This window comes from Syngnathus scovelli, chromosome 15, assembly GCF_024217435.2.
Source record: "Syngnathus scovelli strain Florida chromosome 15, RoL_Ssco_1.2, whole genome shotgun sequence".
In the NCBI taxonomy this organism is placed as follows: Eukaryota; Metazoa; Chordata; class Actinopteri; order Syngnathiformes; family Syngnathidae; genus Syngnathus; species Syngnathus scovelli.
The window spans coordinates 5,145,262-5,173,044 of record NC_090861.1 but is presented as its reverse complement, the minus strand read 5'-3'; the positions used below and the strand labels follow the sequence as shown (position 1 = coordinate 5,173,044).

Genomic DNA, 27,783 nt, shown 5'->3' with positions numbered 1-27,783 from the left:
GCTGGAGATGTTTTCATGACAAAACACAAAAACATGAGTCACCAACCGCTAATGCTGCAGTGACATCAAGGATATCAAAGTCTACTTTGTTTATCAACTTCCTGACGGATGTACACGGCGTATTGTGAAATTCTATGGAATGTTCACAAGGGGCTCGGTCAGGAAGTCTTTGACTGATTCTTAACCACAGCTGTCGAGCCGTTGTGGCGCTCCCCTTTTCATTCCTTTTCTTGATGCTGAACAAAAAAGAATGACGAGCTTGTCAAAAGACAAAAGTCGCTCGAATACCAGGAATAGAATCATAATGATGGCTCGCTCGACACTGAAGAAAACCCCCGCTCGCACGTTTCAACCATTTTGAACATCAGCAGCTACTTTGGGAAGCTACCGTATTTTCCGCACTATAAGGCACACTTAAAAACCTAAAATTTTCTCAAAAGCCGACAGTGCGCCTTATAATCAGGTGCGCCTTATATATGGACTAATATTGAGCCACTACAGCAGGCGTGTCCAAAATGTATACATCTTATATATGGACAAAGTTTTAAAATGGGCCATTCATTGAAGGTGCGCCTTATAATCCGTTGCACCTTATACATGAACAAAGTTTTAAAATGGGCCATTCATTGAAGGTGCGCCTTATAATCCGGTGCACCTTATAGTGTGGAAAATACGGTAAAGAAATTGAATTTGCGATCACTAGCAGAAACGATTCTACTTAACCTAAACTGTGTATCAGCACTCTCAACCAAAGTTTTCCATCTGGCCTGGGCAGTCCCAGGGTTTCACAGTGCTGACCAAGAGGAGCCACAATGCTCCAAGTGCGTCACTGCTCACTGCCTCAGTTCCTAAAGTGAGCTTTCGCATACAAGTGCAATGCAGTCATAGTGACGCTTAGCCAGCACAGGCACATACAGTACACAGGAGAAGGTTGCAACTCAACAGCTTTTGGGATTTCTGCTCATCACATTCTACCAATACATCTCTTAGCAGCTGTGAACATAAAAATCAGGGATAACTTTTGACCTCCGAGTCTTTCACTCTCAGACAAGAAGCTCTTGTCCTTCCTTACGCCTCGGAATAATTAGCAGTCTATTTAAAGCAACGAACCTCCCCGTGCCATTTGTCGCTGGCTTTGAGATATGAATGGAGCTACACTGAGGCCTGTTCTCCTCTTGGTGTTATTCTTTGACTGCAAAGTATTCCCATGACATTACACTATATGGACAAACATTTATCACTCTCAGTTGAATTCTACTTTTTCATCGGAGCCAGACATTTTGGACTACTCGATTGTGTGGGAAATTTTGCTTTGGTTTTCTTAAGACCCAATATTTTTGTTCTTATAGTTTATGCTGGAGGTTGATTTAAATATTCATATGAGCAACGGTAAAGACAAGGCTACTTTGCATATGTCAAATATCTGATTCTATCTCCTTTTTGTGTTGCAGATCTCCGACAGCCTACGCGAGAGCTACACGACGTCGGCGCTATGGCGCTTCCTCAGTCTGGGCTACGCCCTCATGCTATGTCCCTTCATCATCGTCCTGGGGGGCATGTTCTTCCTGGCCACTGCGCTCTTCTTTCTGGATGACCGAGACAAGGCTCAGAATCAGTAAGTGGCTGACTCCTGCCAATGTTGGAATATGGGCTTAAATCCGCTTTAAGCATTTTAGTCACCACCTGAGTGGAAATCAAAATGCGTGTTGGCTTATTTGTATCTATTTTTCTCTCTCTTTATATTTTTCCAACACCTTCTTTTGTGTTGTCCCATTTTGTATCACACCGACATTCTCAGAAATGACTTCCTTCCTGTAAAAGTCGAGAGACATTTTTAGACAGGGTACGTACGTCTGATGCCTGACGTCACTTCGCCTCTTGTCTTTTTTTTTTTTGGGCCATTTGATAGTTCTTCCCACACCTCACGAACAGAAATGCGACATTTGCGATCGCTTAAGCGGAAAAAAATTCGATTAGCAATTCAAAGAGGTTGAAAAGTAACACTAGAGGGAAAGGTTTGGGAAGGGCTTGTGGAAATCTGTACAGTACTTTGAAATCTTGAGGCCAAGCTGTTAATCTGCCTCCTGAGTATTGTTAAATGTATGATTTTACAGAGGCCGTCGAGCGGCTGTGATGTGGTTTTTGTGGGCCTCTGCTCCTGGAAAAAAAAAGCAACAAATGCAGAAAAATGACCCCCTATAGGCACTAAAGTATTCGTCTGTGGTCCAGTACTGCATTCTCTAAAAATAAGCAGAAATGCTGGAATAGAATTCTTTTTTTAGGTCTTATTAAGCAAAAATCGTAACTCGCTTCACAAATTTCTACAAGACTTGTCAATGAAGAAAAAAAAAAAGTTGAGCAGCAGTTCTTACATAACATGGTCTCCTCAGGGACTAAGAACAGTGACAACGTGTACGACTTTGTACAACGGGGCTTGTTCCACGCCTGATATTTATAGATTACATTCACGCTATGAAGCCTCCGATGTATAAATTCCAACTGACTGTTTCCCCTTATTTGAGTATTTATAAGAGCCAAACTCGCGTCTATTTCCAGCTTGGAGGAGAATTTTTTATTTTTATTTCTAGGCTACTGCTGTCTTTTTTTGGCAACACCGTTTCTATAAATAGCTCAGGCTTATTGCGTGACCCCCCGCATTTTGCCCAATCTACATTTACACTCGCTGATGTGATGAGTGAGCAGATGGTTCTCATCTGCCGTGCCAGGGCTGACCCCTTTTAGGGGGGTGCAGGGAGTCTGCAGCAGCTTTAGGAACAAATGCGTCCTGAGTTGATCTCACATTTGATGTAGTTTGTAATTAGAAGAGTTGGCTTTTTGATTGCCATGGCGACACCACTAATTTTGTGCTCTTATATCGTGACGATGCAACCACATTACTTTTTTAGTAGGTTTGTATTTCATCTTGTTTTCTGGCATCTAAATTCTTAAATGTCTTGTCTTGTCAGGTTGAGCCAGCTCTCTCGGTCCTCGACTTCCGTCAAGATGTGATCAGGTAATTAAATTTTTTTTAATATTAACACCAAAGTGATCATATTTTAATTCAGAGTGAGCAAGAATGCTTGTCTCGAGCTACTCTGATTAAGAGACGACGAGTTCAGGGCATTGTCCTCGGCTGGGTTAGGCTCCAACTCCCCTTGACTCCGAAAAAAAGATAAGCGGTAAAGAAAATGGATGGCTGGAAGAATACCAAACTGTCTGGCATGGAGTAGCATATTTCCTTTGACGTGAGGTTATCCAGACTTTTAATACACGCGACTGATTGCTTACAGTAGCATTGTGCTGAAAGAGTGTCCAACATTCTTGGCATGGTTATTTGACCTATAGCTTAACATCTTATCAAGAGCCGTGCTTGCAGCCTTCCCCAGTTCCTGGCTTTTTTCTTTTTTTTTTTATCAGATGTACACAGCTTGCTAATTATTAACCAAGGAGGAAAAAAAAAAAAAAAAAAAAAAAAAAAAGGACAATAAAGGGCAATGCAGTAGCCAAGTTTACACTATAGAACAATGAGGAGCAAATGTAGTCGCCGGTACAACATAAGGATAAATCTTAAAGGTTATCATATTCAACCAACAGTTCCAAAATGTCAGCTAATTGACTAATTTTTTTCTTCCACCCGTCCGTCGAAGGGATCATACAATTAGCATTTTTTGAAGAATTAATATGTTTTGCAGAAAAACGGGAAAAAAAAAAAATCCTAGCTCCGCCAGTGAGCCAATTAATATTCTTGACGGGCAGATTGAGCCTGTCAAATAGGCCAGCGTGAGATCCAACAGCAGAACTTCACGCAGCTCTTGAAAGGAATCACATCTTGAAGTGAAACTCGCATTTGCTACCTGCTGTCCAAAATGAAGTGTTTATACAGGTGCGGGCCATTCATTGAGTCGAAACTAAAGAGGAAGACACGGAGACGTGCGTCACACACTGTGCCAGTGATGAAATATTTGACCTCCTTTAGCAGACACTTCCACTCGTGCCCATGTGTGAAGGCAGGAACCGCTTTAATCGTGAGCTGCATCCTGTCAGTCCCAAAGCACTCAATCAACTTGATTGGACTTTATTCCCTGGCCAGCCTCCATTAGCTCAGGAAGAGGAAAGCTGTGAAGGGGGTAGGGCAGGGAAACCTGCCTTATAATGATGGAATCGTTACATCTATTTATAGCCCCAATTTATGTTTTCTATAAGAGTGTTACCGTATTTTCCGCACTATAAGGCGCACCGGATTATAAGGCACACCTTCAATGAATGGCCCATTTTAAAACTTTGTCCATATATAAGATATATACATTTGGCCCGCGGGCCGGACTTTGGAAACGCCTGCCGTAGTGGCTCAATATTGGTCAATATATAAGGCACACCTGATTATAAGGCGCACTGTCGGCTGTTGAGAAAATTGGAGGTTTTTAGGTGCGCCTTATAGTGCGGAAAATACGGCACATTAAATTTCAACTTTACTACAAAAAATGGAAAGCAGCAGCCCAAATAAAATCTTCAATCCAATCTGCTGCCTCAAAATAATTCAGTCAGGAAAACATGGCTTTTTTTTTTTTTCTGTGTGTACCAAAAGACCTTGGGGTTCTGTTAGCCCTGTTAAAATAGTAAGATGATTAAATGTCCCACTTGTATGGTGAATATGAGCAAGAGCGAAGCTGTGCCAAGATCCCGGCCGGGGGCACTAATCCCATTGTAGCAGCACTTGTCATTTGTGTATGGGGGCACTCAAGGCACCAATGAATAGACAACGGGGGTCACGTCACTTTCTTTCTCATCCAGTCTGGTCACGTCACAGCAAAGACACCTTGAAGAAAAAAAATACCGTATTTTTCAGGCCATAAGGCGCACCAGACTATAAGGCGCACCTTCAGTGAATGGCCCATTTTAAAACGTTGTCCTTATATAAGGCGCACGAGACTATAAGGCGCACTGTCGGCTTTTGAGAAAATGTTAGGTTTTTAGGTGCGCCTTATAGTCCGGAAAATACGGTAATATTCTTATGTTTGTATGTGTGTGTGGTATTGTTGTTTGGGGGAGGGGGGAGCCATGAAATCATGCGTTGGTATGGATGCAGGGAAAATATTTAGGTCACAGCCTGGTGCTAGCTGTATCCGGAAGGTTCTAACAGATGGCCTAAGAGCTTTGGACCTCAACATTAATTACATAGCCATGTTGAGGACACGCACTAACCAAGCGATGCGTCTCCTCTCCTCCTTTCAGGTGACACCCAAGCGATGAAGCAGCAGCCGGGACCACAAAGTGGAGCTCAATCTCAAGTCCGTCCATGCCCTCGTTGGACGGCCGGCATCCTCCGTTGCTGCTCCTCGTCTTAACTTGAGCACGAGGGGAGGGAGCGTCTTGCCCCTCCTTGGAGACGCCTCCGAAATGGCAAGCTGGTGAGAAGACGCACAGCGGCGTGCCAACCTGACAACTGGTGTCCTCCTCACCTCTGTCCGAGAGGATCCACTGAACTTTTACTCTGAGGAGGAGGAGGAGATGACCTCCGTGACATCTCTTGATGCCATACTACTGAATGCTGACCATGAACCTGCCCTGTCTGTCTGTCTGTCTTTGCCTGTCTGTTGGCCGTCAATCTGCACCAAGTGCCATACATAGTGTCATTACATTCCTTCCGACTTTGCACTGACCACCCTCATGACATCACCACCGACTATGTTTACATGCACGACTCAGCCGCTCAAACGGAAAGATAACACAAACCCGTTTCGTGGATTCCTGTAAACAGACCAAAGCCGCAAACTTCCGGAATGCTGCAGGAAAACCTGCAAGTGCTCAAATGCAAAGGCGCGTTTACCTGCCACCATCTCGTCACAAACGAGGCCGTGCGTGTAAACATAGTCTTCATCCGAGAGCCAAAAATTTTACCGTGCATGGGTCAGTGAATCAGCCTTAAAATGCTCCTGTCCGTAGAGCAAAGCAGCTGTTTCCACCGATCCTTTTTAAATTCGGAAATCACAACACGACGGGGATGCTTCTGATAATTCTATTTCACAATCTTTATTTTAATGTGAGGTCCGTTTTAAAAGTTGGAGGATGCTGCCTGTTTCTGAGGGATCAACACGTTATAAACTGGGTGGTTCAAAAAAAAAAAAAAAAAAAACACTGGATTATATATTTTATAATTTATAGTATGTATATATGGTTTTGCCCTTATAAAAAAAGAAATGACATATTATTGTGACTTGTATAAAGGGTTGTTTTGATGTACATGGGAAGCAATACTTTTTTTTTTTGTGGAAGCTTTTTAGGCAGTGTGGCCTTATCAGTGAGCTGGCTTTCTCACTCTCTGATGCTTGGGTTTTGAATTTCTGGAGACAAAATGCTCTCATAGAAGCTCTTTTTAAAGACAGACTTTAAGTCCAGCCCACACTGGATAGAATAACATCTACCCTCTGTCTATATTTTAGCGATCTCATGCCTTGACCAGAAAAGAACCTTTGACATGAGCTGCGGTTGCAGCCATTAGTTTATTGCTGGAGGAAATCGGAATCCCTGACAGGAAAAGGAAATGTTCCAACAGATAAGCGAGGATCCCTCCGTCTCAAATAGTTTCAAACATGCAGTTGAAGACAACATTTTAAATTTCAACCATGAGAAAAACAAATTTGATCGCATTCCGTTTAAAAGAAGTGGATGCAATTTGCTGAAACCTTAAAGCCACTAATAAAAGTCCAAGTTTTGAAATAGATGCATTAAAGGGAAAAAGGAAAAGCACTTTTCAGGCTTGCAAGGAAATAGACGTGACAAGGATGAGTTGACCTTGGTGGAGGAAGGGATGAAAGAGTCCTTCTCGCACTGAGCATGTGGGGGGGGGTCGCGACCTCATTGGCGGATGATTAGCTTTAGCTTCTCTCCATGTGGAGCTCACTGAATGTGATTGTGTGCAACCTGATGCATTTCGAAACTTGCATCCTCTTAATAATCGACCGGTAAGCTTCTTACTGTCCTGAATTTTTACTATCACCAAATGTTTTAATGAATTATTTGAAATTTTATATATATATATATGCGCAGCAATGGTAATATATTGTAAAGTGATGGCTTGGATGCAATGTATTTATTTGTTTAGCATAATGATGAAGGGAATTGTTAAGTTTGTGTAAATTACACTTTAATTCATGTCATTGATTTTGGTCTCCCTTTTCTATGTCAATGAAAACATAGTAAGATTTTTTTTTGACTGAGGATTATCTCATGCATTTTAAACACAGAAGGCTTCATTTTGTATTTTTTTTTTTTTTAGGAACAACTGGTTGAACCATTTTGCACATTAACATTCAGGGATTTATTTCAACAATAGCGTAGCATCCATCTCTATCCCAGAGGTCATTTCATGCTCACGTCAAGGCATCGATCAAAAAATGGATCGTGAATTGATTTGCCAAATTTAGTTTAGTATCAGTCCTTAAGTATGTCTCTGTATCTACTAAGTTAACCATCACCTAGGTGATGTGTTGAGAATGCATTCTTTCTTGTCATACAAGAATCTTGTATATACATTAAAGAAACCTGCACTATTTCTGATGTTCAAGCAGAAAACAAGGTTATTTTTATTTTCAGGCAGGCTTACCCGCGAGAAGTGTGAATTGATATTATTCTAGAACTGAACTGTGATGCTCCCGCCATGGGTTGTTAAAACAATGTACACATCTGTAATTCAAATAAACCTACAATATTTAATCACCTTATATTTTGTCTATGTATTCATACAGCAAATCACACATTTCAAAAACAAATAAAATGGCTAGATCGGCAGTACAGTTTCGACTTTAAAGTGCTTCAAATAAGTTGACCAATTGACCCACAGCTTCCCTTCATTCAAGTAAAAATAGGCCATTTGTCATTGGCCTTGACACACCCATAGCGTCACTGGACACTTTTGTCCTAATAAAAGCCATTACCAAAAAAAAAAAAAAAGATTACAGATTTTTTTTTGTAACAAGGTTATTGCTTTTGTTTCTGGTAGTTGTATAATATTATTATTAATAATAATAATAATAATAATACATTTTAATTGTAAGGCACCTTTCAAGGTCACCGTACAGAGATGAAATTGCAAACAAAATTAAATATAAAAACAATATAAAAGCAAGGAAACCTCTATGACAATTACAAAACTTTTTTTTTTACACATGCATTCAAATCAACTTGAAAGTGCTAAATTTAAGTAACTATTCTTTATATGTATATAAACCTACACATCTTTGTCGACTCACAAAGCCTTGTTTTTAATCGAAGCTCCACAATGCTACACTTAGTTCAGGAATGAACTAGTATATTGTTCAGGTGCAATGAAGCAGGGCTCAGAGAGGCCCTGTTTTGTAAAATAAGTCTCCTGAGTGGTGTACACACACACACACCACACACACTCTTGGCAGTAGTGTAAAAAAGAAGTGCAACTCTTTGGGTGGATGTTCATTACAGAGGACGGTGTAATTTAACGTAAATGCTAATAGCACTAATGGATGCTCTATGACAGGTCTGCACAAACTCAGCATAACTATATACTGCATTAGTGACAAAAGAAGATTTTGGAGTCTTTCATTAGACGGCGTTGCATTTGAAATGTGTCGGCTTGAAAAGAGAGGATGATTACATAGCAGCCACAGGAAACTCCAAGTGGAGAGAATCAGTGTTTGGTTGGTGGATGACCCAAACCAAGCCACACCCTTTCCCACAGATATGCAGGCAAATATGCACCCCAAAGTCAAGCCCTGGGATCTCAAACATGGGCAGGAAACACTGGGGCGTAGACAGGAAAAGCCCAGCCATTCTCAGGAGCGCTGGAATTTCCATTTACACATCGCCACTTGAACTGGCAATTTAGTGGAAGGGCAAGTGAGGCGGGAACGTTCCTGCCTCGCAATGTCAAGATTCAGGTTCAAAGGCAACGTTGTTTGGGCCAACCCTTGGAAAAAGCATCATTAACGTTCAAGAGCTTGTTTTGGATACTTAAGGAGCTCATGAGGAGCTGTTTGATTTGAGATAAGACCTGTCATCATTTCTGAGAGCCCTTAAATTAATCCCTTATAATCCTCATATGCAAATCCTTTCAAACTCTCAATTTCACAGGGGCCATATGAATGAGCAAATATTTTGTCAGTTTCTTAAAAAAGCTGACATGACAACTTGGCAGATATTTCCGAATCATCTGCTCTCGATAATCACACTTGTACTGTGAATGTCTCACCTTGCTTTCTCCACACCCGTCTACTGCTCTGGCCTGAAAGACCATCACCTCAGGCACAGGACATGATTCTTTAGTTTTTACCCTAAGGTTGCCTTTTTTATACCAAAATTGCAATTTTAATATGCAATATAAATTAAAAAAGAAACAGCATTAAATGAGTAAGATCTACATACCTTGACATTGATGAGGTGCTCAATCTATGAACATGGAGGAGATGGTTGGAGTGGAATCAGTCAGTTTTTTCCTTTCTTTGTTTTTTCCACTGGGATCCGGCCGGTAAGACCTTTTTATCGCCTCTCTATTCCTCAAAACTTTGAATTCTGCACTTTCTTCTCACCACTTTTCACTTCTGGTTTTCTCCAGAGCCATGTTTATTCTCTTGGAGTGCAGCAACAACAACGGCAATCATCGCCGACTTTGACCTAGAACCGGGTCAAAGCTTTTATGTGGAAAACCGCATATGTTGAGTACTGAGGTGGTTGACTTCCGAGTTTCCACCATACAAACAAACTGAAGAGACAATGAGGAGCACCTGGACAAGTCACGAATGAATGGCCGAGGGAGCCGATTGGTGGAAATGAGGGGCGGGGCTGACTGGAACAGGTACAAACAGAAAGACATCAAATAATACAAACCACAAGAAAACAAAAAATCCTCCAAAATTTAGGACCTGAAAAGTTTAGGCATGGGAAAACAATTTGTTTAACAGTTACAGAAATCAGAACATTATATTATTTAATTAATCCTATTTTCTTTTATTATGTTTTTGCTGTTTTATTGCTCTTGAGTAAAATCCAATGCATGAAATAAGCTTCAGATTTCAGCATGCGCATTAATGCAAGGCTCCACATACGTTAACGGAGCTGACACATATTCCGAAGGAGACCGGGACATCCTCCTCGATGCTGTCAGTTGTGCTTCATGCTGGGTTGAGCAATATCGTTGAGGGCCAAAAGGCAGGCAAAGACAAGAATGGCTAGTGATAGTTACGCCTTAGGTCTTAGTTGCAAAAGACTTCACCCCTCACCTGCCCTCAAGCTTGTTGGGAGGGCTCACACTGATCTCTCATCATGCTCGTCAGTACGGCCTTCATTTCATACTGTGCTTTTTCATTTCCACGCTTACCAACAAGGATGTCAATCATCAAGGATGCCGTAACAAGTCACAGTGGGTTCAACATCTGAATCGCGACGCCTCGTTTTCTGAATTAAGCATGAGCACTTCTTGCTCGACTTGGCAAACAGCGAATGATGTCGGCTGGCATTTGTTTCCAACTTTAGCTTTCGTGCTTCCATATTTAGAACCGATGTTTCCATCGCAGCATTCACTGATTTAGAAAAAAAAATAATCCGGGAGCTATTTATAAATGTGCCCATGGCTGTATGCATGGCAGCATCTGCGTTCGTGCATTTCACACGTGAGCGAGATGGAAGCTTTGTGAATGACTGAGGTCATGAATGGTAAGAACTTTGCATGAATGGAAGAAGAGACACAAACACCTCCTTTAAATTCAGCTAGACATTATTTTCCATAATAACAAACTTTATTTATATAGCACTTTTCATACAAAAAAAAATGTGACTCAAATCAGCATTCACATATGGAATCAAGAGAAATGAGATTTATTTGTAGTTCCAAAGTCAGGATATGAGCTCAGACGTCTCACCATTCATGAGCGCCACATTCCACTCGCTCATTTATTCTCATTTAAGGAACATGACATTGAAAATGAAAATATGGCAAGAGGGATATAATAATAAACTCGTGATATGGGAACTATATGTTAAAAGTGAGTCGATACCGAAGTATTGAATGCTTCCATTCATGTCAGATTTAATAGAAGTCATTTTAAGTTAACGATGTGTCTTTTAGGAAGTCCGCCTCTGCGTTTCGGAGGAGAATGAAATGTCATTTTAAATTACAGACAGGTTTAAAATAACAAAAAGTCAAGTGTGAACTGGGTGCGAGGCTGTTCCCAGGCTCACTTGGCCTTCTAGATCTAACTTCACAGAAAATGTAATCACTAGTTTTAATCCCACACTAACCACACTACATCTGCTGGAATGAATTCAATTTTAAAGTGAAGCCAAAATGATTCGTATACTTTGCCACAATCTGAGTTCATGTGAATTCGAACTGGAAATGACATAAGAAAATGATGAAAGGTCGTTAAATATGTCAGAGTTATGAGTGAAAAGTTTTTTTTTTTTTCATTTTAAAAACTTCTTAAGGGTCATAGTAGCTTTCATTATATTGCATATTCTGTATTCCGTGCAAAAACAACCAAATATAACTTCATTTAAATTCTGTGACAATTCATCAATGAATAAAGATGATTTTTCCAACCTGCTTGTCCTCATGTCACATATGAGGTGGATGGAGTCCAGCAAAAATTGGTCGAGAGGCAGAATGCACCCAAGATGTTGCAGAGGCCAGCCTGTGGTGCAGAAAAAGCTCTCCCAAATGTGTTCAGTAGGCAAAGTGCCACCATGTGTTAGCATGCTGTGCATGCCTTGTGGCCTGCAGACACTGACACAAAGAGATGCTAACAAACATGCTCCAGATTTAAACGATGACAGTGATGCTATATTAAAAAAAAAAAAAAATGGACAGGCAACCTATAGTGATGTGTGAAATTCAGGTATATACATTTACTCACATGAGAAGGAAACAATATCAACATGGTGTGACTGTGATTGATTGCAACTACTTAACAGGTTTAACATTTATGATTGATTGATTGACCGTTGACTGAGTCGTCCTAAAGTGCTGTGAATGCAGAAAGAACAAAAACTGTTGATTTTATTATACACACACATTTCCCTTCATTAGACAAGCAGTCAATCCCTCAACTGGGCCAAGTGGTGCAGGCTGTGTAGCCAATAGCAGCCTTGTGGGACCGAGTGGGATTTATGGGACATAAACAGCACAGCAAGCACTAAACATTAAATATTAACTTCCGTGTTGGAGACAGCCTGCCTACACTCAGACAAGACTGGTTCATTTTATAATTGGGAATGAATGAGATCTAGTCCTGGGTTAGTGAGCCTACACACACATTATATTAATTTCCCCAAATGTTATGAATACAGTAAATATAGATGGTATTAATAGATTTCCCCAAAATGTTGACATGAATACAGTAATATGAATGTCAATGTTGTGTAAATATGCTTTTTATTTCAGTGCATTTTTATTTCATACCATTTTAATGAGTAGGTATCATTGAAGGCGTTCCCCATTGTTTCAGCAATCTATGACTGCCACCTTGTGGCGGTCAATTCGAACTACAGTTTGCGTCACAAAAATAAAGTAAAGTATTATGCTATATAGGGGATTGTACTAATTAATAGATTTGCGGTCCATTTTGAGGAACTATTAAATATAGCACTGCAAAATTATCTCTCTATATATATATTTTAACAAAGTAGGTGTAAGTTGGTGGTTTAGCTGTGAAATAAGAGAATACAGAGTTAGTAAAAAACAGTTAAATCATTTTAATGAGAAATAAAAAGCATGTCATGACAATTCAACGTAAACAAAATGTTATCCCTGCCGCAAGGCCTCGCAGATTAACATGAAGGCAACATGCTCAAACAACAAAAAGTAAAAAGGTGAATTTAGAACACAAGTGTAGAGAAATCCAGCAAGTGATAGCTACTTGTTTAAGAAGAAAATTTTATCTTGCTTACTTAGATTTTTTTTTTTTTTTTTTTTTTCATATCTTACATTAGGTATGTGTACCTATGGAAACAAAGCCATAATATTGCAAGTCATTCACTTGTTTTATTTCAAATCCTAAGAAAAGTTTGAAGATGGACGACTAAAAATGCACACAGAAAGAAAACACGTTCTTCATTATGAGGTTTCCATTTGAGTCATTTCTGGGAGAGAAAAGAAAAAATGCGTATTATTAACTTCTCACAAAACCAACAAGGATAAGGAAAAATATAATTTAATGTCCTTGTCTTGACGGATTTTTTTTTTAACTTGTTTTTCTTATGTTGTGGCAAAAATTACCCGATGCTGGCATGTTACTCACGTGTTTCATTGAAGAGGAAGGATTCCTGGTACTCTTTCATGTACTGAGAAGACCTGGCCTCATCCAAGAAGAGAGAGTAAACCTTCTTTATGTCCTCCACTTGTACTTCGGTGCCCTAGGAATGACAAAACAACACAATTAATCCAACGAACACACTGATTGAGTGAGTGAACAATCACATATTCAAAAGTTTAGAGAAGACCGAGGTGGGCTCACCTTGCGTTTGCGACACACCAAACCGGCCGTGCTGATGAGCTGCATGGCGTATCGCAGTGACGTCTCCATGCCGATGCGAGTTAGGACCGAGTGAGCCTCCTCGCTCAGCTCCACGTCCTCCTCCTCACATCTGGGAAAGAGAAAATGAGCACTTACTCGATAGCTGACGCTAAATTGCTGAGGAATTATAAGCGATGATCCTCACCGGATCTTTAGGATTTGCTTTGTCTCTTTTTCAGTGTAAGGTGAGGTGGCGATGATGAGCAGGCGGTCCAACAGATCCAGGGGGAGGCCATGAGGGCTCTGGTAGTTTGTGCCACGAATGCTGGGATGAAAAAAGGTAAGAAGCATTAAACCGGGCAAAAATTACATTGTACCGTTCATCTCTTTTGTACAATTAGACGATGAGGAAAAAGGTTGAAAAATAAGAATACCGAGTGATGCCTCTGTTGGTGGCCATGATGAGAACTGGGGACAGGTCACTTTCCAAGGCACGGTTAAGGAAGGAAAAACATTCCATGTCCAGCATGTGCACTTCGTCAATAAACAATACCTTGAAAAAACAGAGAGGGGGAAAAAAACTTAGTAATATGATATAATAAAAAAAATTAATAAGAAAAAGTGCAGTCTCACACGTACCCCAGGGATGATCTCCGCTTTTCCCTCTTCCCGCCATTCGCAAACTTTAGCATTGATCTGCTCGCGGACTTCCGCCTTGATCTCGCCCGTGTCTCCGGAGAAAAGAGCGAGGAAGCCCTGCGTGCGGCTGTTGATGACGTCGATCTCGTGTAGGGACACTGTGTGCACCACCTCCTTTCTTTTCTGCAGCTCACCCTCGGGACACTGCACAAACTGGGTCTGCAAAGAAAAACATTACAGTTTAAAGAAGATGGCTGTGCTTCATAAAAACAATGACATAGCGGCTGAATTTCAAATGGTTTGAGTACCTGAGCTCCCATGGCATCATAGTCTCTGGCTCTGGTGAACGAGCGGCCCAACTTGCTGATCTTGCCAGTGGCTTTGTCAATGGTGATGACATCACTGTGAGAAAAAGGCCGGAAGGGAAAGTGTGAGAATTTGACTTTGACAAACTGTTGTAACCAGAGCATAAAAAAAGCAGGGAAAAAAAAAAAAACTTACCCCGCTTGAACCTTCTCTTTGCTGAGACTGTCAATCATCTTGTTGCCCAGGTCATATATTGTCTCCATCTCAGTAGTCTTTAAAGTCAACTTGCCCACCTTGGCACCCTATTAGATCAGGTGCTCATTTACTACCACAATCAATGTTTTTATTTTTATTATTTGCTATGTATGAGTTTCAGTGACGTACCGTTCCAGTGGCAGGTCGATCAATCTGGATTTCGACGACTTCTCCTTCAATAATCTCCGTCTCCTCCCTGTAAAAGAAAGCCAGCTATGCATGACAACTTTATTTCAAACAACAGAGATGGCTGTTTGCACGTTTGCCCACTCACTTGATCCGCACGCCGATGGCTTTTCTAAAAGCTTGGCTGAGCGCCTCAGTCTTGCTCATCTCCAGAGAGAAGATCTCGCTGCCAGCCAAGGCTGTGAAGGGGGTGTCAGGGCCGAGACTCTGCGCAATACCTGTGCATTACCTTTGATTTAGCTTGGGTGTACAAGGGCGATGATAGAGCAACACTCTTATCCTTTTTAACTCTCACCCATTGCGATGGCAGTCTTTCCAGTGCCGGGCTGGCCTGCAATCAAGACTGCCCTACCGGCGATGTGGCCATCTTTGATCATCTCCAGGATGACCCCTGCTGCCCGTCTGGAGGCCAGCTGGCCAACCATTCCCTGAGACACCTGTAGGGAAACATTAAGAGTTAGTCAATTCATGCTAGGCCACTCCCATTGTTGAGGATTGTGATCATGTCGTTTGAAATGTTCTCACTTGTCTTGGTTCCAAAGCATCATCCAAACCAAGGCCACGTATGTGAGAATGTGCACCTAAAAGCAAAATAAAATCGCCACAGATAAAATATGGTCACAAAAGGCTGGTCAACTATAGTTCAGGCACTACCTCTTGTACCAAGCATCTGTGGGAATGCACATTCTTACCAATTCTCTCAATCCGTGTGATGTCACGAACTTCTGGAACTTTAGTAGTTGCCATCTGTAATAAGCATAAAGGCCAACTGAGAAAGATGTGCACAAGATAAAATGACAAACAGGAAGTTCAAGATGACAAAGATGACTGAACCAAAATGTCTGCCTTCACAAAGAAAAAGCCTTCTTTTAGTCTAATGGAGTTATTAGTTTTACTACATGTTTATGTGCTATTTTATTCTGAGGGGTGTTCTAATACAACTAAAGTAACCAAAGCATCAGTAACACTAGAATATAACAGTAATAACTGAATTCATACAGAAAAGTGTCATAACGTAAATTGAAATGGAGTCTTTGTCAAGCTTATTTTGATGTGCCCAACCTAAACGATCTAATGTCTGTGATGGCTGTAAGCTCATGTGCACATATGAATGTCACATATTCATAGTTAACTAAAAATTTCTGACTTTACGAACTTTTGAGCACAAATATTGTCCAAGTATGTGTCGAGTATTCCGATGTTTTCTTTGTCCACTGTGGTTGCCATAGAAACTGTTCTATTAATCGCCCCAACATAAGTGGGTATAGCTTTTATTCGTTGCACTTCTCCCAAAAATGAAATTACATATGTATTTTAATTTTACATTAATATAGAAGACAGGAAATTATTAACTATTGACTCTACTCGACAACGTTAGCTTACGGAATACAGTTCCCACGTTAGCTATGTTAGCGGACTAGCCAAGTTAGCTTCATTCATTTTTTTATAATCTGTTTCATTTCATTAAGAAGCGCTGTTGATCGTCAGAGATTTATTATTAATATGAAAACTGACGTGTTACTAATGGAAAGTAAAGCAATTCCCAGCATGAACGTAAAGCTCACCTGCACGGGAGTACTTCTCAAAACGTGAGAATGCGGCGCTTCTTTCTGTGATGTGCATAAGCTAAATAAGTCCGGAAAGAAACAAGTGTTGGTTCCTTTGCGAAACAGGAAGTGGACTGCCCACTGCCTGAAGCCATTTGGAGTACAATCAAATCATTTCATTTAAATATTTTCATTTGCATTACATTGTGCATTACATTGTCAATTATGATATTTTTACAAATTATTAGAGGAAGGAAGAAAAAAAAAACGCTGTTTCCGCCCGGTCTCGAACCGGGGACCTTTCGCGTGTTAGGCGAACGTGATAACCACTACACTACGGAAACTTCACTGGTTATGTGGTCATTTGTTTTACATTTTATTTTCGACATCGTCTACATTTTCATGCACATATTTTTGTTTTATGATAAGTAAACTCCATTTAAGAGGAAAACGCTCGAATAATCGAACAATAATCTGCAGCCCGCCGAACGTACCGCTGCAAAATGGTGTCATTCTATAATTTGTCCACCAGGTTGTACTGCGAACACGCAAACGGCAGGTCAAACAATTTGAGTAGTCTATCTATTGATAGTTTCATATTAAAGGAAAACTATTCCAGCTTCAGGATCAGGCTTTTTTGAGACTTTTAACAAAAAAGAATAATAAAAAATCATCAGCACAAACCACAATTACTTGACTCATAATCATAAAATGTTTATTGACAAAATTAATGAAAAATATGTTGTATAAATGGCATATAAAAATCACATCTGATATTTCAATCAAGTAGTTAACACACTTAAATGCAGATTTATGCAGTACACTTGGGTCATCTAATTGCACAATCCACACATTGGTAGAATATTCATAGTCATCAACAATGCAGTTAACCCAACTTCCCAAATAAATGTATCATTTTTATTGCTTTACATGTAATCAAAACATCTTTGTTTTTGAATAGAGAACTGACTATTCCAGATAGATCTTCATGTTCTTATTAGAGCGGGATGAGAGTGATGGCTGACTCGTACCAAACCCAAAAGCCCGGATAGACAGGTTCATTAAATGACGCCTTAAAGCGGTGAATGAGAGACATTGTTTCCCCAAGAGAGTAAAAAGACAGCGTTCCCCCAGGGTGGTCCAGGAAGACCCCAATTCGAGGCGAGAATGGCGCGTTGACTTCTATCTGGTCCTTGTTGTGGCGTGCAGAGTAGCTGGAGTCAGAGCAGAAGAGGCTCCAAGACTTGCGATTGTAGCCGATGCGGCAGCTGTCCCCGTAACCTGACCTCTTGATACCTCTGTAGGTGACCCCCATGGCGGCCCCCTCCCCACTCCACTCCACCTCCCAGTAGTAGGCGCCACCTGAAAGGGCCTCCATGCACAGGACTTGGGGTAAAGAGTCAAACCTGGCGGCGTTGTCGCCATAAGACTGGGGGTCTCTTTTGAGGGCAGCTTTCTTGTTCCCTCGAGAGAGGTGGAGCTGTCGGTAGGCCGTGTTGGGGTCGAGAGTAAGTGGGCAAGCATCTAGTGGGAGACACAACACACCAGTTTGAATAAAGTGTGTTCTGAGCAGAGAAAGGGGGCAACTGTGGAAAAGTGTGAGACCCTCTAGCTTTACACATCAAACAAACAAGATCGCAGGGGTCAGATGTCACCTGCCTGCTATGTCCCTCTCTCTCTCCCTCCCTCTGCAGATCACAGTTGGTGGGACACCCGGCGGCCCCTGCTAGTTCTGCCCGGCTTATTATCTGGAATGCCAGAGGTATCAACACTGCTTATAAGTGTTTGACCACAAACAGAAATTTGCCATAACATAACTCGAATATTGTGATTTGAGGCTCCAGCTACAGGCATTCATTATTTCAAATAATAACAAGCCGCTTTGATTCTTTCCCTAACTTTTTAGTCATATTATCTGTGATATTATTTAAAAAAAATACTGTATGTTGAGTATGTGATCAGCCAAAGGGTCTAACACAGGTCTAACAATTGAAATGAGCGAGAAGGGAAAAAAAAAAAAAAAAAAAAAAAAACAGGAATCAACGGAAACAAATTAGCTGACACTCACATTTCAGGAAGTCGTCCCTGTGCTGTGGTTCCTGGACTTGCACAGATTTGTACATGGGAGCCTCATCTGTGGTGGAATCAAAAACAACAAAATCATATCCTGATTAAGAACATGTTGCGTCATTTAATATTACATCGGTGCTGTTAAAGCAGATAAGCAAAATGGTAATGGTATTATCCCATTTACAGAGTCAAGGCAAATAATATAGCTGGATTCAAAGGACAATAGGTGTGTCACATGACTCACATCGTTGTCAAAGTAAACATTTGAACAAGCGGCTGGCTATCAAGTGACTTTGAATTATACTATCTTAATAATATACTACCACAGCAGTGGAAAAATATTCAACTGAACAAATCGATAAGGGACAGATTTAATTTTTCAGGCCGAGTTATGCAAAATTCACCCAATGGGTGCAAATTAAATTCATTGTTTTGGATGGGAACGTAATTGAATAATCGTTTTTCTTCAATATTAATTAATATAATCGTGATTACAAATGTCTTCATAATTGCCCAACCCTAATATGCAGAGTCAGCATCTGCCAAGCGCCATCGCTGTTCTGGCTGAAAGTATGCTTTCCTGTTTTAAAATGTTTCTATTCATAATAACGTTTTAGGATGGCAACCCTGAGTTGGATTATTTCTCATTGCCTTATTTTCAATGGAAAAATTTCCCGGAAGTATCTTTTTTTTTGGGATTGCATTTGTAGTAGTCATCACTTTGACTGTCCATATTTTTTTTTTTTTTTTTAAAAGGTACTATTCAGATGACTCACCTTTATATACATGTTTCTTTTTGCCATCCTCCAGTTGACAAAAGGTCATTTTGTTAACTGTAAATAAAAATTTGTGTTAGCGAGCTGATAAAATAGTAGTGAATCACAATAAAGCCAACCCATTCACCTGACTTGGCGACTTTAACCAGTTCCTCGTTGCTAAATTCGTTCATATGCTGTTTCATCTCAGACACGGCCTTGGTAACTGTGTCAAAGGTGAAGTAAGGGTTCACGGACACGGTGGGAAGCTCCTCAGCCTCAGTCTGGGCTATCAGCATGTGGTAGCTCTGATGGAAAAAAAAAAAACATCTTTCAATGTCACCATATAGAGATAAAAATAAAAAAATTCAAAGTAATTACCTGAATGAAGTGGATGTGGTCCTCCGTGCGGGACAGCTGAGTGATTTCATTGTCTCTCCTCTTCAGGTCAGTGATCTCGTGGGTCAGACGTTCCACATGACCCTCTGCGTTGTTGAGCGCCGCTCGCTTATTGGTGGAGATCATCTTAGCCATCTCTTGCTGCATCCTCTCAATGGAGCGGATCATGTCGCCAAACATCTTCTCGCATTCTTGCATTGCTCGCTGGGCTGAGTTCTGTGCAGGAAACAGGAGGCAGGGCGTAAATCTAGTGGGTGTCACTTTTTTTCATCACTCCCAGCATGAAGGAATGTCAAGCGTTGATTTAACATCTCATTCAGATCTCATAATCTTGATTTACAAACCTTGAGTACATCTACTGCTTGTTTCAGTTCCTCCATCTGTTTAAGTCGATCGTGAATCTTCTCCTGGATCTCAGCCTGGGTGCCACCTAGTCGTTGCTGTACAAGTGACAATGAAAGGCATTGATTGGATTAATAGATCACAAACTGTCAGGAAGGTTCAGTACAATTTCGGAAAGCAGAATAAAAAAATCGTTGACATTTAGTGGGGCAGCGATTAATCGGAAATTAATCGATTACCAAATTAATTGAGAATTATTTCTGATAATCAAGGAATTACCTGACTGAATCGTAATTCTTTCATATTTGTACATTTTCTGCACTGTTTTACAAGAAAGCCACAGAAATTAAAACCTGATCATTCTTAAATCCGATTCACCGATGAATCGACAAAAAATAACAGATGAATCGATTATTAAAATCGGCCGATATGATTGTATTCCACATTGTGACTTTTTTTGCTTACCTGTTCTTCCGCCCTCTCCTGCTCAGCAGACACCATGTCGTGACCTTTGTGTTCTTTCACCGTACACAGCACGCAAATACACATTTGATCCGTGCGACAGAAGAGCTCCAGACCCTTCTGATGCTGCGGACAGATCTGCCGATCCAAATGGCCGATTTCATCCACCAGCTTGTGCCGTTTAAAAGTCGCCGACTCGTAATGAGGCTTCAGATGCCTGTCGCAGTAGGATGCCAGGCACATCAAGCAGGTCTTGACAGCTTTGTTCTTCTTGCCCACGCAGATGTCACAGCCCACATCCTGCGGACCGGCGACATTATAGTCAGGGGACGGCGGTGGCGGCGGGAAGTTGTCCGAGTTGCGTTGCATGGTAGAGTGGCGAGAACTTCCGATGCGTCTCGGCGTGGGCCTCTTGTTGTAGTTAACCCGGCACTGCGGGCACAGGTACGAGCCCGTGTGGTCTGCGTGATCCCAGTACGTCTTCAAGCAGATGGAACAGAAAATATGCCCGCAGGGTATGGACACCGCATCCCTGAGGTATTCCTTACACAGGTGGCAGTTTTCTTGCTCAGATGCCATGGAGAGGATTGATGCTGTGGCAGTCAGTGACTCGTGTCAGCACAGCAGCAAAAATGATATCAACCTGACTACTGGTCGTGAAGTTATACTGAGTAAACAGAGGGAGAGGCTAAACTGGTTAAGCCGAAACCAGTAAATCAAGGGCGGGGCGAGGCAAGGGCACAGCGAACGTCTTCATCAGTTGGGGAATGACTGAAATGTACGATGACGTGGGACTTGAGTAGTTTCATCATTTCTCTGAATGAAATTGCTTTAAGACACATCAAATGAAAAGGAAGATCATCTCAAATGTGACTGAATGGACTTTATTTGCATTTAAATGATTCGGGCAATGAGGCTGATGAAACAATTTAGGTGTGTCACATTGTAATTCAGAGCGTGACATTATGTAATGATCTCCATTCAAGTCATTGTGCACATTGTCTGCACCCATCCATCAAATTAAAAGTGATTGTCTTCCAGCACTCATGCTCGTTTAATTGCTTTGATTAGATTAATTTATCTTGATGTATGTTAGACCAGTTCTAACACCAATCTTAGTTAGCCAGCAATTGAATGTTTCGGCTGAGGTTCATCATGGAGGTTCTATGTTGCTGCAGAAACCCTTGCAATAATGTTTTCTCTTCCGACTCAAAAACATTTTTCATTTTACAGTGAGCATACAAACATAGGCAAGGATGGAGTTTCGGGGTTGTTGGAATGGAGAGGAATGCGACTCCACTTGATAGCCTAGATAAGAGCGGGGCTAACAGATTCCATTGTTAAAGAGCCAAGATGGCCACTTGCACACTTGCTTCTGTTGTCCATCAACAACAGCTGATATGAAATAAATAAAAGAAAAAAAGAAAAGGCAACAACAACAGTACCTTTGAAAGGTGGCAAAATCTAAATATTATATGAGAGGAAAGCAGAATATATAGTCATGGTCCCAATTCTGATTATTTTATATTCAATATGATTTTTGAAACAAAATGTAAATGTTTTTATAAACATTCATTTCAGTTCTTCAGAGCCACAATTCCTCTGCAAGCTGTAAATTGATACTGAGAAGGTTTTGATTTGGAAACGGGCTCTGTACTTTGTTCTGCCAATAAAAATGGCCTCCGTTTGGACAGTAAATGGACTTTGCTTCCATAAAACAAAAATATACCGTTTTTATGGAGAAGAGGAATCTGTTAGCCAATGCTCGCTGTCACTACTACACAAAATGACTTGGACTTAGACTCAACTCTGATGTTTGTTTATCATTATTATTATTATTATTATTATTATTATTATTACTTTACTGGCTCTTTTATCGCAAACAAATTATTTAGGTTGATTTACCTACGATAATAGAACCAGGAAAATAATCTATAAGTGAAGACAAAATGAACGTAGTACAACTATTATTATTATATTGTCCTTTTTAGTGTGGCTCAAATATTTGTGCATAATCAAAGCATGCCAATCACATTTGGCCCATATCACATTCATCAGTCTTTACTTTGACTACCTAGCAAATCAGTCTTTCCAGCGTCACATGTTTAGAATGGCGTCTTCCTGTTTTTACGACACACCCTGAGTGAACTCGGATGAAATAGCCGTGTGTGTTCGCCTGCACAGCCGAATGCTCTATCATAAGCGAGGCTGACCTTTCACCTTGAACTTGGTTTCAGCTATGGATGACGGTGGAGTATCTGTTTGGCTCAAAACAGAACTTTCAATCCACAACAAGTGTCTCTTTCTTTGCAGGGCCTTGTCATTAAAGCTAAGTATCCCAAATATGATGAAAAAAGTCCAACAATGACATTATTCTTCCCTTTTTATGATTTCAGAAATGTGTTAAATGTTTTTTCCTCTCTGCAACAGGTCGAGGTAGTTAATCTGTAATCACAGCTTGGCCTCTACTCTGGAGGAAGGAAAAGGAAAAAGTGCCTTATCACAACCTGACCTAATATGGTGAAGCAATACGTATGAAGTCATGCAGGATGCAAAGTAAAAAAGCGGATACTGTACTGTCAAATGTCTTTTTGTGTATTTGCTTTCCAATTGCAGTGAGGAAAGTAAAGATTTTAAGCATGCTTGATTGAGCACCTTTAATATAAAACCACTCGGATAGAAATGCTAATGACGGTTCATGATGTCAGCTTACTTTTGGCTTCACGTCGAGGCTGGTTTGAGTAGCTGGCCGGCTTTCCGCATGATGTAACGTGCAAGTATGTCAAACATCTACACACACCTGCATCTCACAGGAATGTTCTATTTGCGCATGGCTGCTTGTATGTGGCTCCTTCTGCTGAACAAACAAATGCTATCTCCATATCTGCAGTTACATATTGACTCCATTTAACCGGTTAAAAAGTGGAAATAGGATCAAAAGAGACAGAAGGGATGTTTTTCCTGAAAATACTCAAGCTTGCTGTTTGTTTATTGGGTGGTCCCTTAAATTCCAGCCGTAGCTAGCCCACCGTTTTGTGTTTTGTTGGAGCGCACCCGGTTTAAGACAATGGCGATTCTGTCGGACAACAATAGGTGGAAATACAGCTGCTGAGAAGTCCGCGCAATTCGTCCCTAGATGAGCCACGAGAGGAATTGGAAGTAAGGTGCGGCGGTAAGGGGGGGTGGAAATCGAGGCGTTTTGAAACATATTTCTTTTCTCGTTTTGAGCTTTGCACATTTCATTCATTCTCTCTGCAGACTTTTTGGTTTCCTCTTTTTCCTGCCTACAAGGCTCCCTCCCTCCCTCCCTTGTTGGTTCTCTCCACCCTTGCTCAACCTGCTTATCTGAGCAGGGCAGGGCTCCACACACTCAGAGTGCAGGAGGCGGGCCTTGTCTGCTTTCAATCAATAACCTCTGGAATTCAGAAATACAAGTAGGTCCTGTCTCTGGCAGGCTGTACCACAGCGAGGAGGGCGGGCTCCCACGCAGACTCCACTCAGCGGCGCTTTGCTCCCGGCATTTTTTCCTCCACTCAAAGTGTTTTGCGTGCCCGCCACGATGGCCGATCACACATCTCCAGATTACTTTAGCTGTACCTTATGTGTGAATCTCCTGAGGGACCCTGTGGCTATTCCTTGTGGTCACAGTTTTTGTATGGACTGCATCAGCGGCTACTGGAACGAGGCGGACTACACGGGGATTTACATTTGCCCCCAGTGCAAGATCACCTTCACCCAGAGGCCCGTGTTACGTCCCAACGCCACTCTCAGCATGGTGGCCGAGAAGATCAAGAAGAGCGGACTGAACCTCAACGTCCACGCACCCCAAGGGAACGGCTACGCCGGGCCGAGCGACGTCCCCTGCGACTTCTGCTCCGGGAAGAAACTCAAGGCCGTCAAGTCGTGCCTGAACTGTCTGGCGTCCTACTGTGAGAAACACCTGAAGCCCCACTATGAGTCAGCCACATTCAAAAGGCACAAGTTGGTGGACGAGTTGGGAAACCTGGACAGGAAGATCTGCCCGCAGCACCAGAAATCCTTGGAGCTCTTCTGTCGAACCGACCAAATGTGTATCTGTGCCATCTGCACGGTCAGTGAACACAAAGGCCACGACATTGTCTCCGCTGAGGCCGAGAGGAGTGAGAAACAGGTAGGAGAGTGAAAATGGCTTGACTTTGTTGTTCAACCACACAACTACCTGTTAGATCACTTTCAAAGGGCCTCCGAGAACTAAAGTGTGTACTCATGTAGCTCTTGTTTATATAATCATATATTGTCTGTCGCACGTACTCTGACCTATTTTCCCAAAGATATCAGCTATGCATTCACCCGCCAAAACAAACTTTCCGATTAGCTGTGTGGGAGGTGGGGGGGCTCGCTTATCTCCACCGAAAGTTGCTTTTCAGAGAATGCGGTGTTCCATCTACACTGAAACTGTCTTCCTGTGCCATTTCCCACCTGTGGGAGGAGTGATACTGGAATGTCAGGGAGTCAAGGCTTTCAGGAATCAAAGCCAAAATACTGTACAATCAAGCTGTGAGAAAACACAGATCATGTTGCGTATAGCTCCACGTTGTTTATTAAACTTTATGCCCCCCCCCCCCCCCCCTCTCATTTCCTCCCAAGAGTCTGGTAACTCTAATCAGGACGTTTACAATCAGAGTTTCCCAAAATCTCACACCATCTTCCCTCCCCCCCTTCCCCCTGCCAGATTCCCCACATTCCACCAGCTTATCTTGAAGAATGGCTTGGTGAGTTGGAGAATAAAGCTGAATTAGAAAAGCCCTCGTTTCTGAATGTCACTATGGCGTGCACCTTGAAACATCTTTTTAAAAAGTCAGTCAGGGCTGGCTTTCACATTCCTGACATGGCCTGAATTCCATGACGGACCCCCCGTCAGAGATCAAACTTGGAGTCCCTTTGAATAGGCTTTATTAGACATGCTGAGTTGGATGTCTGCACTAAGCTTCCATTTTTTCCTCCCCCAACAATAACAATCATGCTGGGCAACTTTTCTTATATTTACTAATATGAAATTTTTCATTACAGAAACTTTTGGGAATCTCCACATCTGAGATAAAACAAAAATGTCAAGAACGTGTGAAGGAGTTGGAGGAGTTGAAGACTGCAGTAGATTCACTAAAGGTAAGGTTAAAGATCACAAAGTTTGTGATGGCAACTAAATATTATTCTTTTTTTTTCTTATGGTTTATATTGTTTAAAAAAAAAAGTGTTTAGTCTCAAGGGGGTTTTCTCGAATCATATTACCTCTAGTAAAACACACTTTTCCCGCAGAACTCGGCCCAGCGAGCCATGGTGGAGAGTCAGAAGATGTTTGAGGAGATGATTCGTTCCATTGAGAGGATGAGGTCAGAGGTGACCAAGCTGATCGGGATCAACGAGAAAGCTGCACTGAACCAAGCCGAGGCTTTGGTCGAACGTCTGGAACAGGAGATTGATGAACTGAAGAAAAAGGAGTCAGGCTTGAAGCAGCTTTATAGTACAGATGACCACATCCATTTTTTGCAGGTATTCCGTTGCGGAGAGAAACACGTCCACGGCGAATTAGGGCATATTGGGAATTATTTGTCCAAATTTGCTTCCCTCAGAACTTCAACTACCTGTGCACCCCCGCTGATGACGGCTTCATACCAAAGGTCACCGTGAACCCCGACTTTTCCTTTGGAGCTGTCAGGAAAGCTGTTGCTGCCATCAAGGAGCGTCTGGAAGAGTTTGGCAGGGAAGAGCTGATGATGATCTCCAAGACAGGTTTGTTTTGTTTTAGGAATATCAATTCCTCATAGTAAACACAAAAGGAAATAAATGTGCTGTACGTTACAGTGAATGATGTTCCGGTGTACACAACAGAAAGTCGAACCTTGGACAGAAGGAGCAAAGGTGAGCTGATACGATTTATTTTTTTAGCTTATTGTCCAGATGACCCAGTTCCAAGCTTGACCTTAAATGCATGAGTTCAAACAACACCAATGTCAGATTTTTAAAACTTTTAATTTGCAGGTCAAGACCACAACATGACCACCTTGGACAGAAGGAGCAAAGGTGAGCTGATACGATTCATTTTTTTAGCTTATTGTCCAGATGACCCAGTTCCAAGCTTGACCTTAAATGTATGAGGTCAAACAACACCAATGTCAGATTTTTAAAACTTTTAATTTGCAGGTCAAGACCACAACATGACCACAGTGGACAGGAGTCATGCTAACCCAGAACCAAGGAGCAGAGCAGATTTTATCAAATGTAAGTCCTTAAAATATCAACAATATTTTAAGACAGCTCAGAAAATAAAAGTGCATTGCTTGTCAGACTTCTGCCAGCTCAAGTTGGATCCGGTCACAGCCTACAAAGAGCTGTCCATCTCTGAGCACAACAGAAAAGTCATCCGAACCAGGGACCTGCAGCCCTATGGAGAAAACCCAGAGAGGTTTGACAGTTTTGCTCAGGTCCTTTGCCGGGAGGGGCTGTCCGGAGGCCGCTTCTACTGGGAGATCGAGTGGAGCGGGGAGTTCTCCATCGGAGTGGCCTACAGGGGTATCAGCCGGAAGGGCAAAGGCTCATTGTGTCTGCTGGGTTATAACGATAAATCCTGGAGTCTTCTCTGCTCCGACACCGGCTACTCAGCCTGGCATAATAGAGTCGATAAAGCCGTGAGCGGCCCGCACTCACCGAGAATAGGCGTGTATTTGGACCATAATGCAGGTGTGCTGGCGTTCTACAGTATCGGAAGTAGCATGACGCTCCTGCACAGGTTCGAGACCACATTCACCGAGCCCCTTTACCCGGGCTTTGGAGTTGGAACATCGGTCAAAATTTGCAACGTTAAGTGAACATCAATGTGATATATTTGAGCCAACGCTTACATTTTCATAACGTCTTATATCATTCTTTTGGGATATATATTTTTTGCATAACTTTGAAATTGATGTTACACTCAGTTTTAACCATCACATACTGTATTTTGCTAAATATAATTACGTTCACACTTCCAAAGATCACTGCCAAAAATAGTATGTCATATCCTGATATTTCATATTCATCTTGTTTGAAAGGATGTGGCAAACGTGCTTTCGTAATTCAAACATAACTGGAAGCATTGTCACATTTTTCTTTTTTTCTGTAGAAATATATTTTATTCTCATGTTCTCCTATCCCCAACCCACCCACAGTTCAACTAACCTTTATTTAATGTTATGCACGTTTACTTACATAGGCCACTCTTTAATGAAAACCCTGAAGATAATTGTTATCCAGGACAGTTTTATGTCATATTTTGGACAGATTTATAGTTTTGAATAAAGAGCTAAATGAAAAAGTTTCGATTTT

General features: G+C 41.5%; 4 protein-coding genes, 1 long non-coding RNA gene and 1 other non-coding gene across 7 annotated transcripts in view; 2 read left to right on the top strand and 4 right to left on the bottom strand.

Moving 5' to 3' along the window:
• Window positions 1–7,721, top strand: part of spns2 (SPNS lysolipid transporter 2, sphingosine-1-phosphate) — a 35,101-nt gene extending 27,380 nt beyond the window's left edge. Inside the window, exons 11-13 of the mRNA XM_049743730.1 lie at window positions 1,452–1,615; window positions 2,967–3,013; window positions 5,233–7,721. Of these exons, the coding sequence (XP_049599687.1) occupies window positions 1,452–1,615; window positions 2,967–3,009 (207 nt within the window). The 3' untranslated portion in view covers window positions 3,010–3,013; window positions 5,233–7,721. The remainder of the gene's footprint in view (window positions 1–1,451; window positions 1,616–2,966; window positions 3,014–5,232) is intronic.
• The window catches only part of LOC125982742 (uncharacterized), a 34,254-nt gene extending 24,436 nt beyond the window's left edge, over window positions 1–9,818 (bottom strand). Inside the window, exon 1 of the long non-coding RNA XR_007486470.1 lies at window positions 9,397–9,818. This is a non-coding gene — a long non-coding RNA (uncharacterized lncRNA). The remainder of the gene's footprint in view (window positions 1–9,396) is intronic.
• A 2,878-nt stretch (window positions 9,819–12,696) lies between these two features.
• ruvbl2 (RuvB-like AAA ATPase 2) lies at window positions 12,697–16,517 on the bottom strand. Its single transcript, XM_049743655.2, has 14 exons — window positions 16,433–16,517; window positions 15,560–15,614; window positions 15,393–15,448; window positions 15,163–15,304; window positions 14,956–15,085; window positions 14,811–14,877; window positions 14,622–14,728; window positions 14,429–14,522; window positions 14,121–14,339; window positions 13,916–14,034; window positions 13,687–13,806; window positions 13,482–13,611; window positions 13,266–13,380; window positions 12,697–13,107 (listed from the first exon to the last, which is right to left on the bottom strand). The coding sequence occupies exons 2-14, from the start codon at window positions 15,612–15,614 to the stop codon at window positions 13,082–13,084; spliced, it is 1,380 nt and encodes a 459-aa protein (XP_049599612.1). The 5' UTR covers window positions 16,433–16,517; the 3' UTR covers window positions 12,697–13,081.
• Window positions 16,518–16,685: 168 nt separating this feature from the next.
• On the bottom strand, window positions 16,686–16,758 carry trnav-aac (transfer RNA valine (anticodon AAC)). Its single transcript has one exon. It is a non-coding gene; the product is annotated as a tRNA-Val (tRNA).
• Window positions 16,759–17,103: 345 nt separating this feature from the next.
• On the bottom strand, window positions 17,104–21,106 carry ftr83 (finTRIM family, member 83). Of its 2 annotated transcripts, XM_049743618.2 has the most exons (8): window positions 20,446–21,106; window positions 19,983–20,078; window positions 19,621–19,854; window positions 19,388–19,547; window positions 19,261–19,317; window positions 18,483–18,548; window positions 18,074–18,162; window positions 17,790–17,938 (listed from the first exon to the last, which is right to left on the bottom strand). In XM_049743618.2, exons 1-7 carry the CDS (start codon window positions 21,019–21,021, stop codon window positions 18,110–18,112), a joined length of 1,242 nt encoding a protein of 413 aa, XP_049599575.1. In that variant the 5' UTR covers window positions 21,022–21,106; the 3' UTR covers window positions 17,790–17,938; window positions 18,074–18,109. The 2 variants fall into 2 exon arrangements, with proteins under 2 accessions (XP_049599574.1, XP_049599575.1); XM_049743617.2 differs by lacking the exon at window positions 18,074–18,162 and having other exon boundaries at window positions 17,104–17,938; window positions 20,446–21,105.
• A 2,702-nt stretch (window positions 21,107–23,808) lies between these two features.
• Window positions 23,809–27,772, top strand: ftr82 (finTRIM family, member 82). Its single transcript, XM_049743614.1, has 8 exons — window positions 23,809–24,592; window positions 25,492–25,587; window positions 25,738–25,971; window positions 26,052–26,211; window positions 26,284–26,340; window positions 26,461–26,502; window positions 26,623–26,700; window positions 26,767–27,772. The coding sequence occupies exons 1-8, from the start codon at window positions 24,002–24,004 to the stop codon at window positions 27,285–27,287; spliced, it is 1,779 nt and encodes a 592-aa protein (XP_049599571.1). The 5' UTR covers window positions 23,809–24,001; the 3' UTR covers window positions 27,288–27,772.
• The last annotated feature ends 11 nt before the right edge of the window (window positions 27,773–27,783 follow it).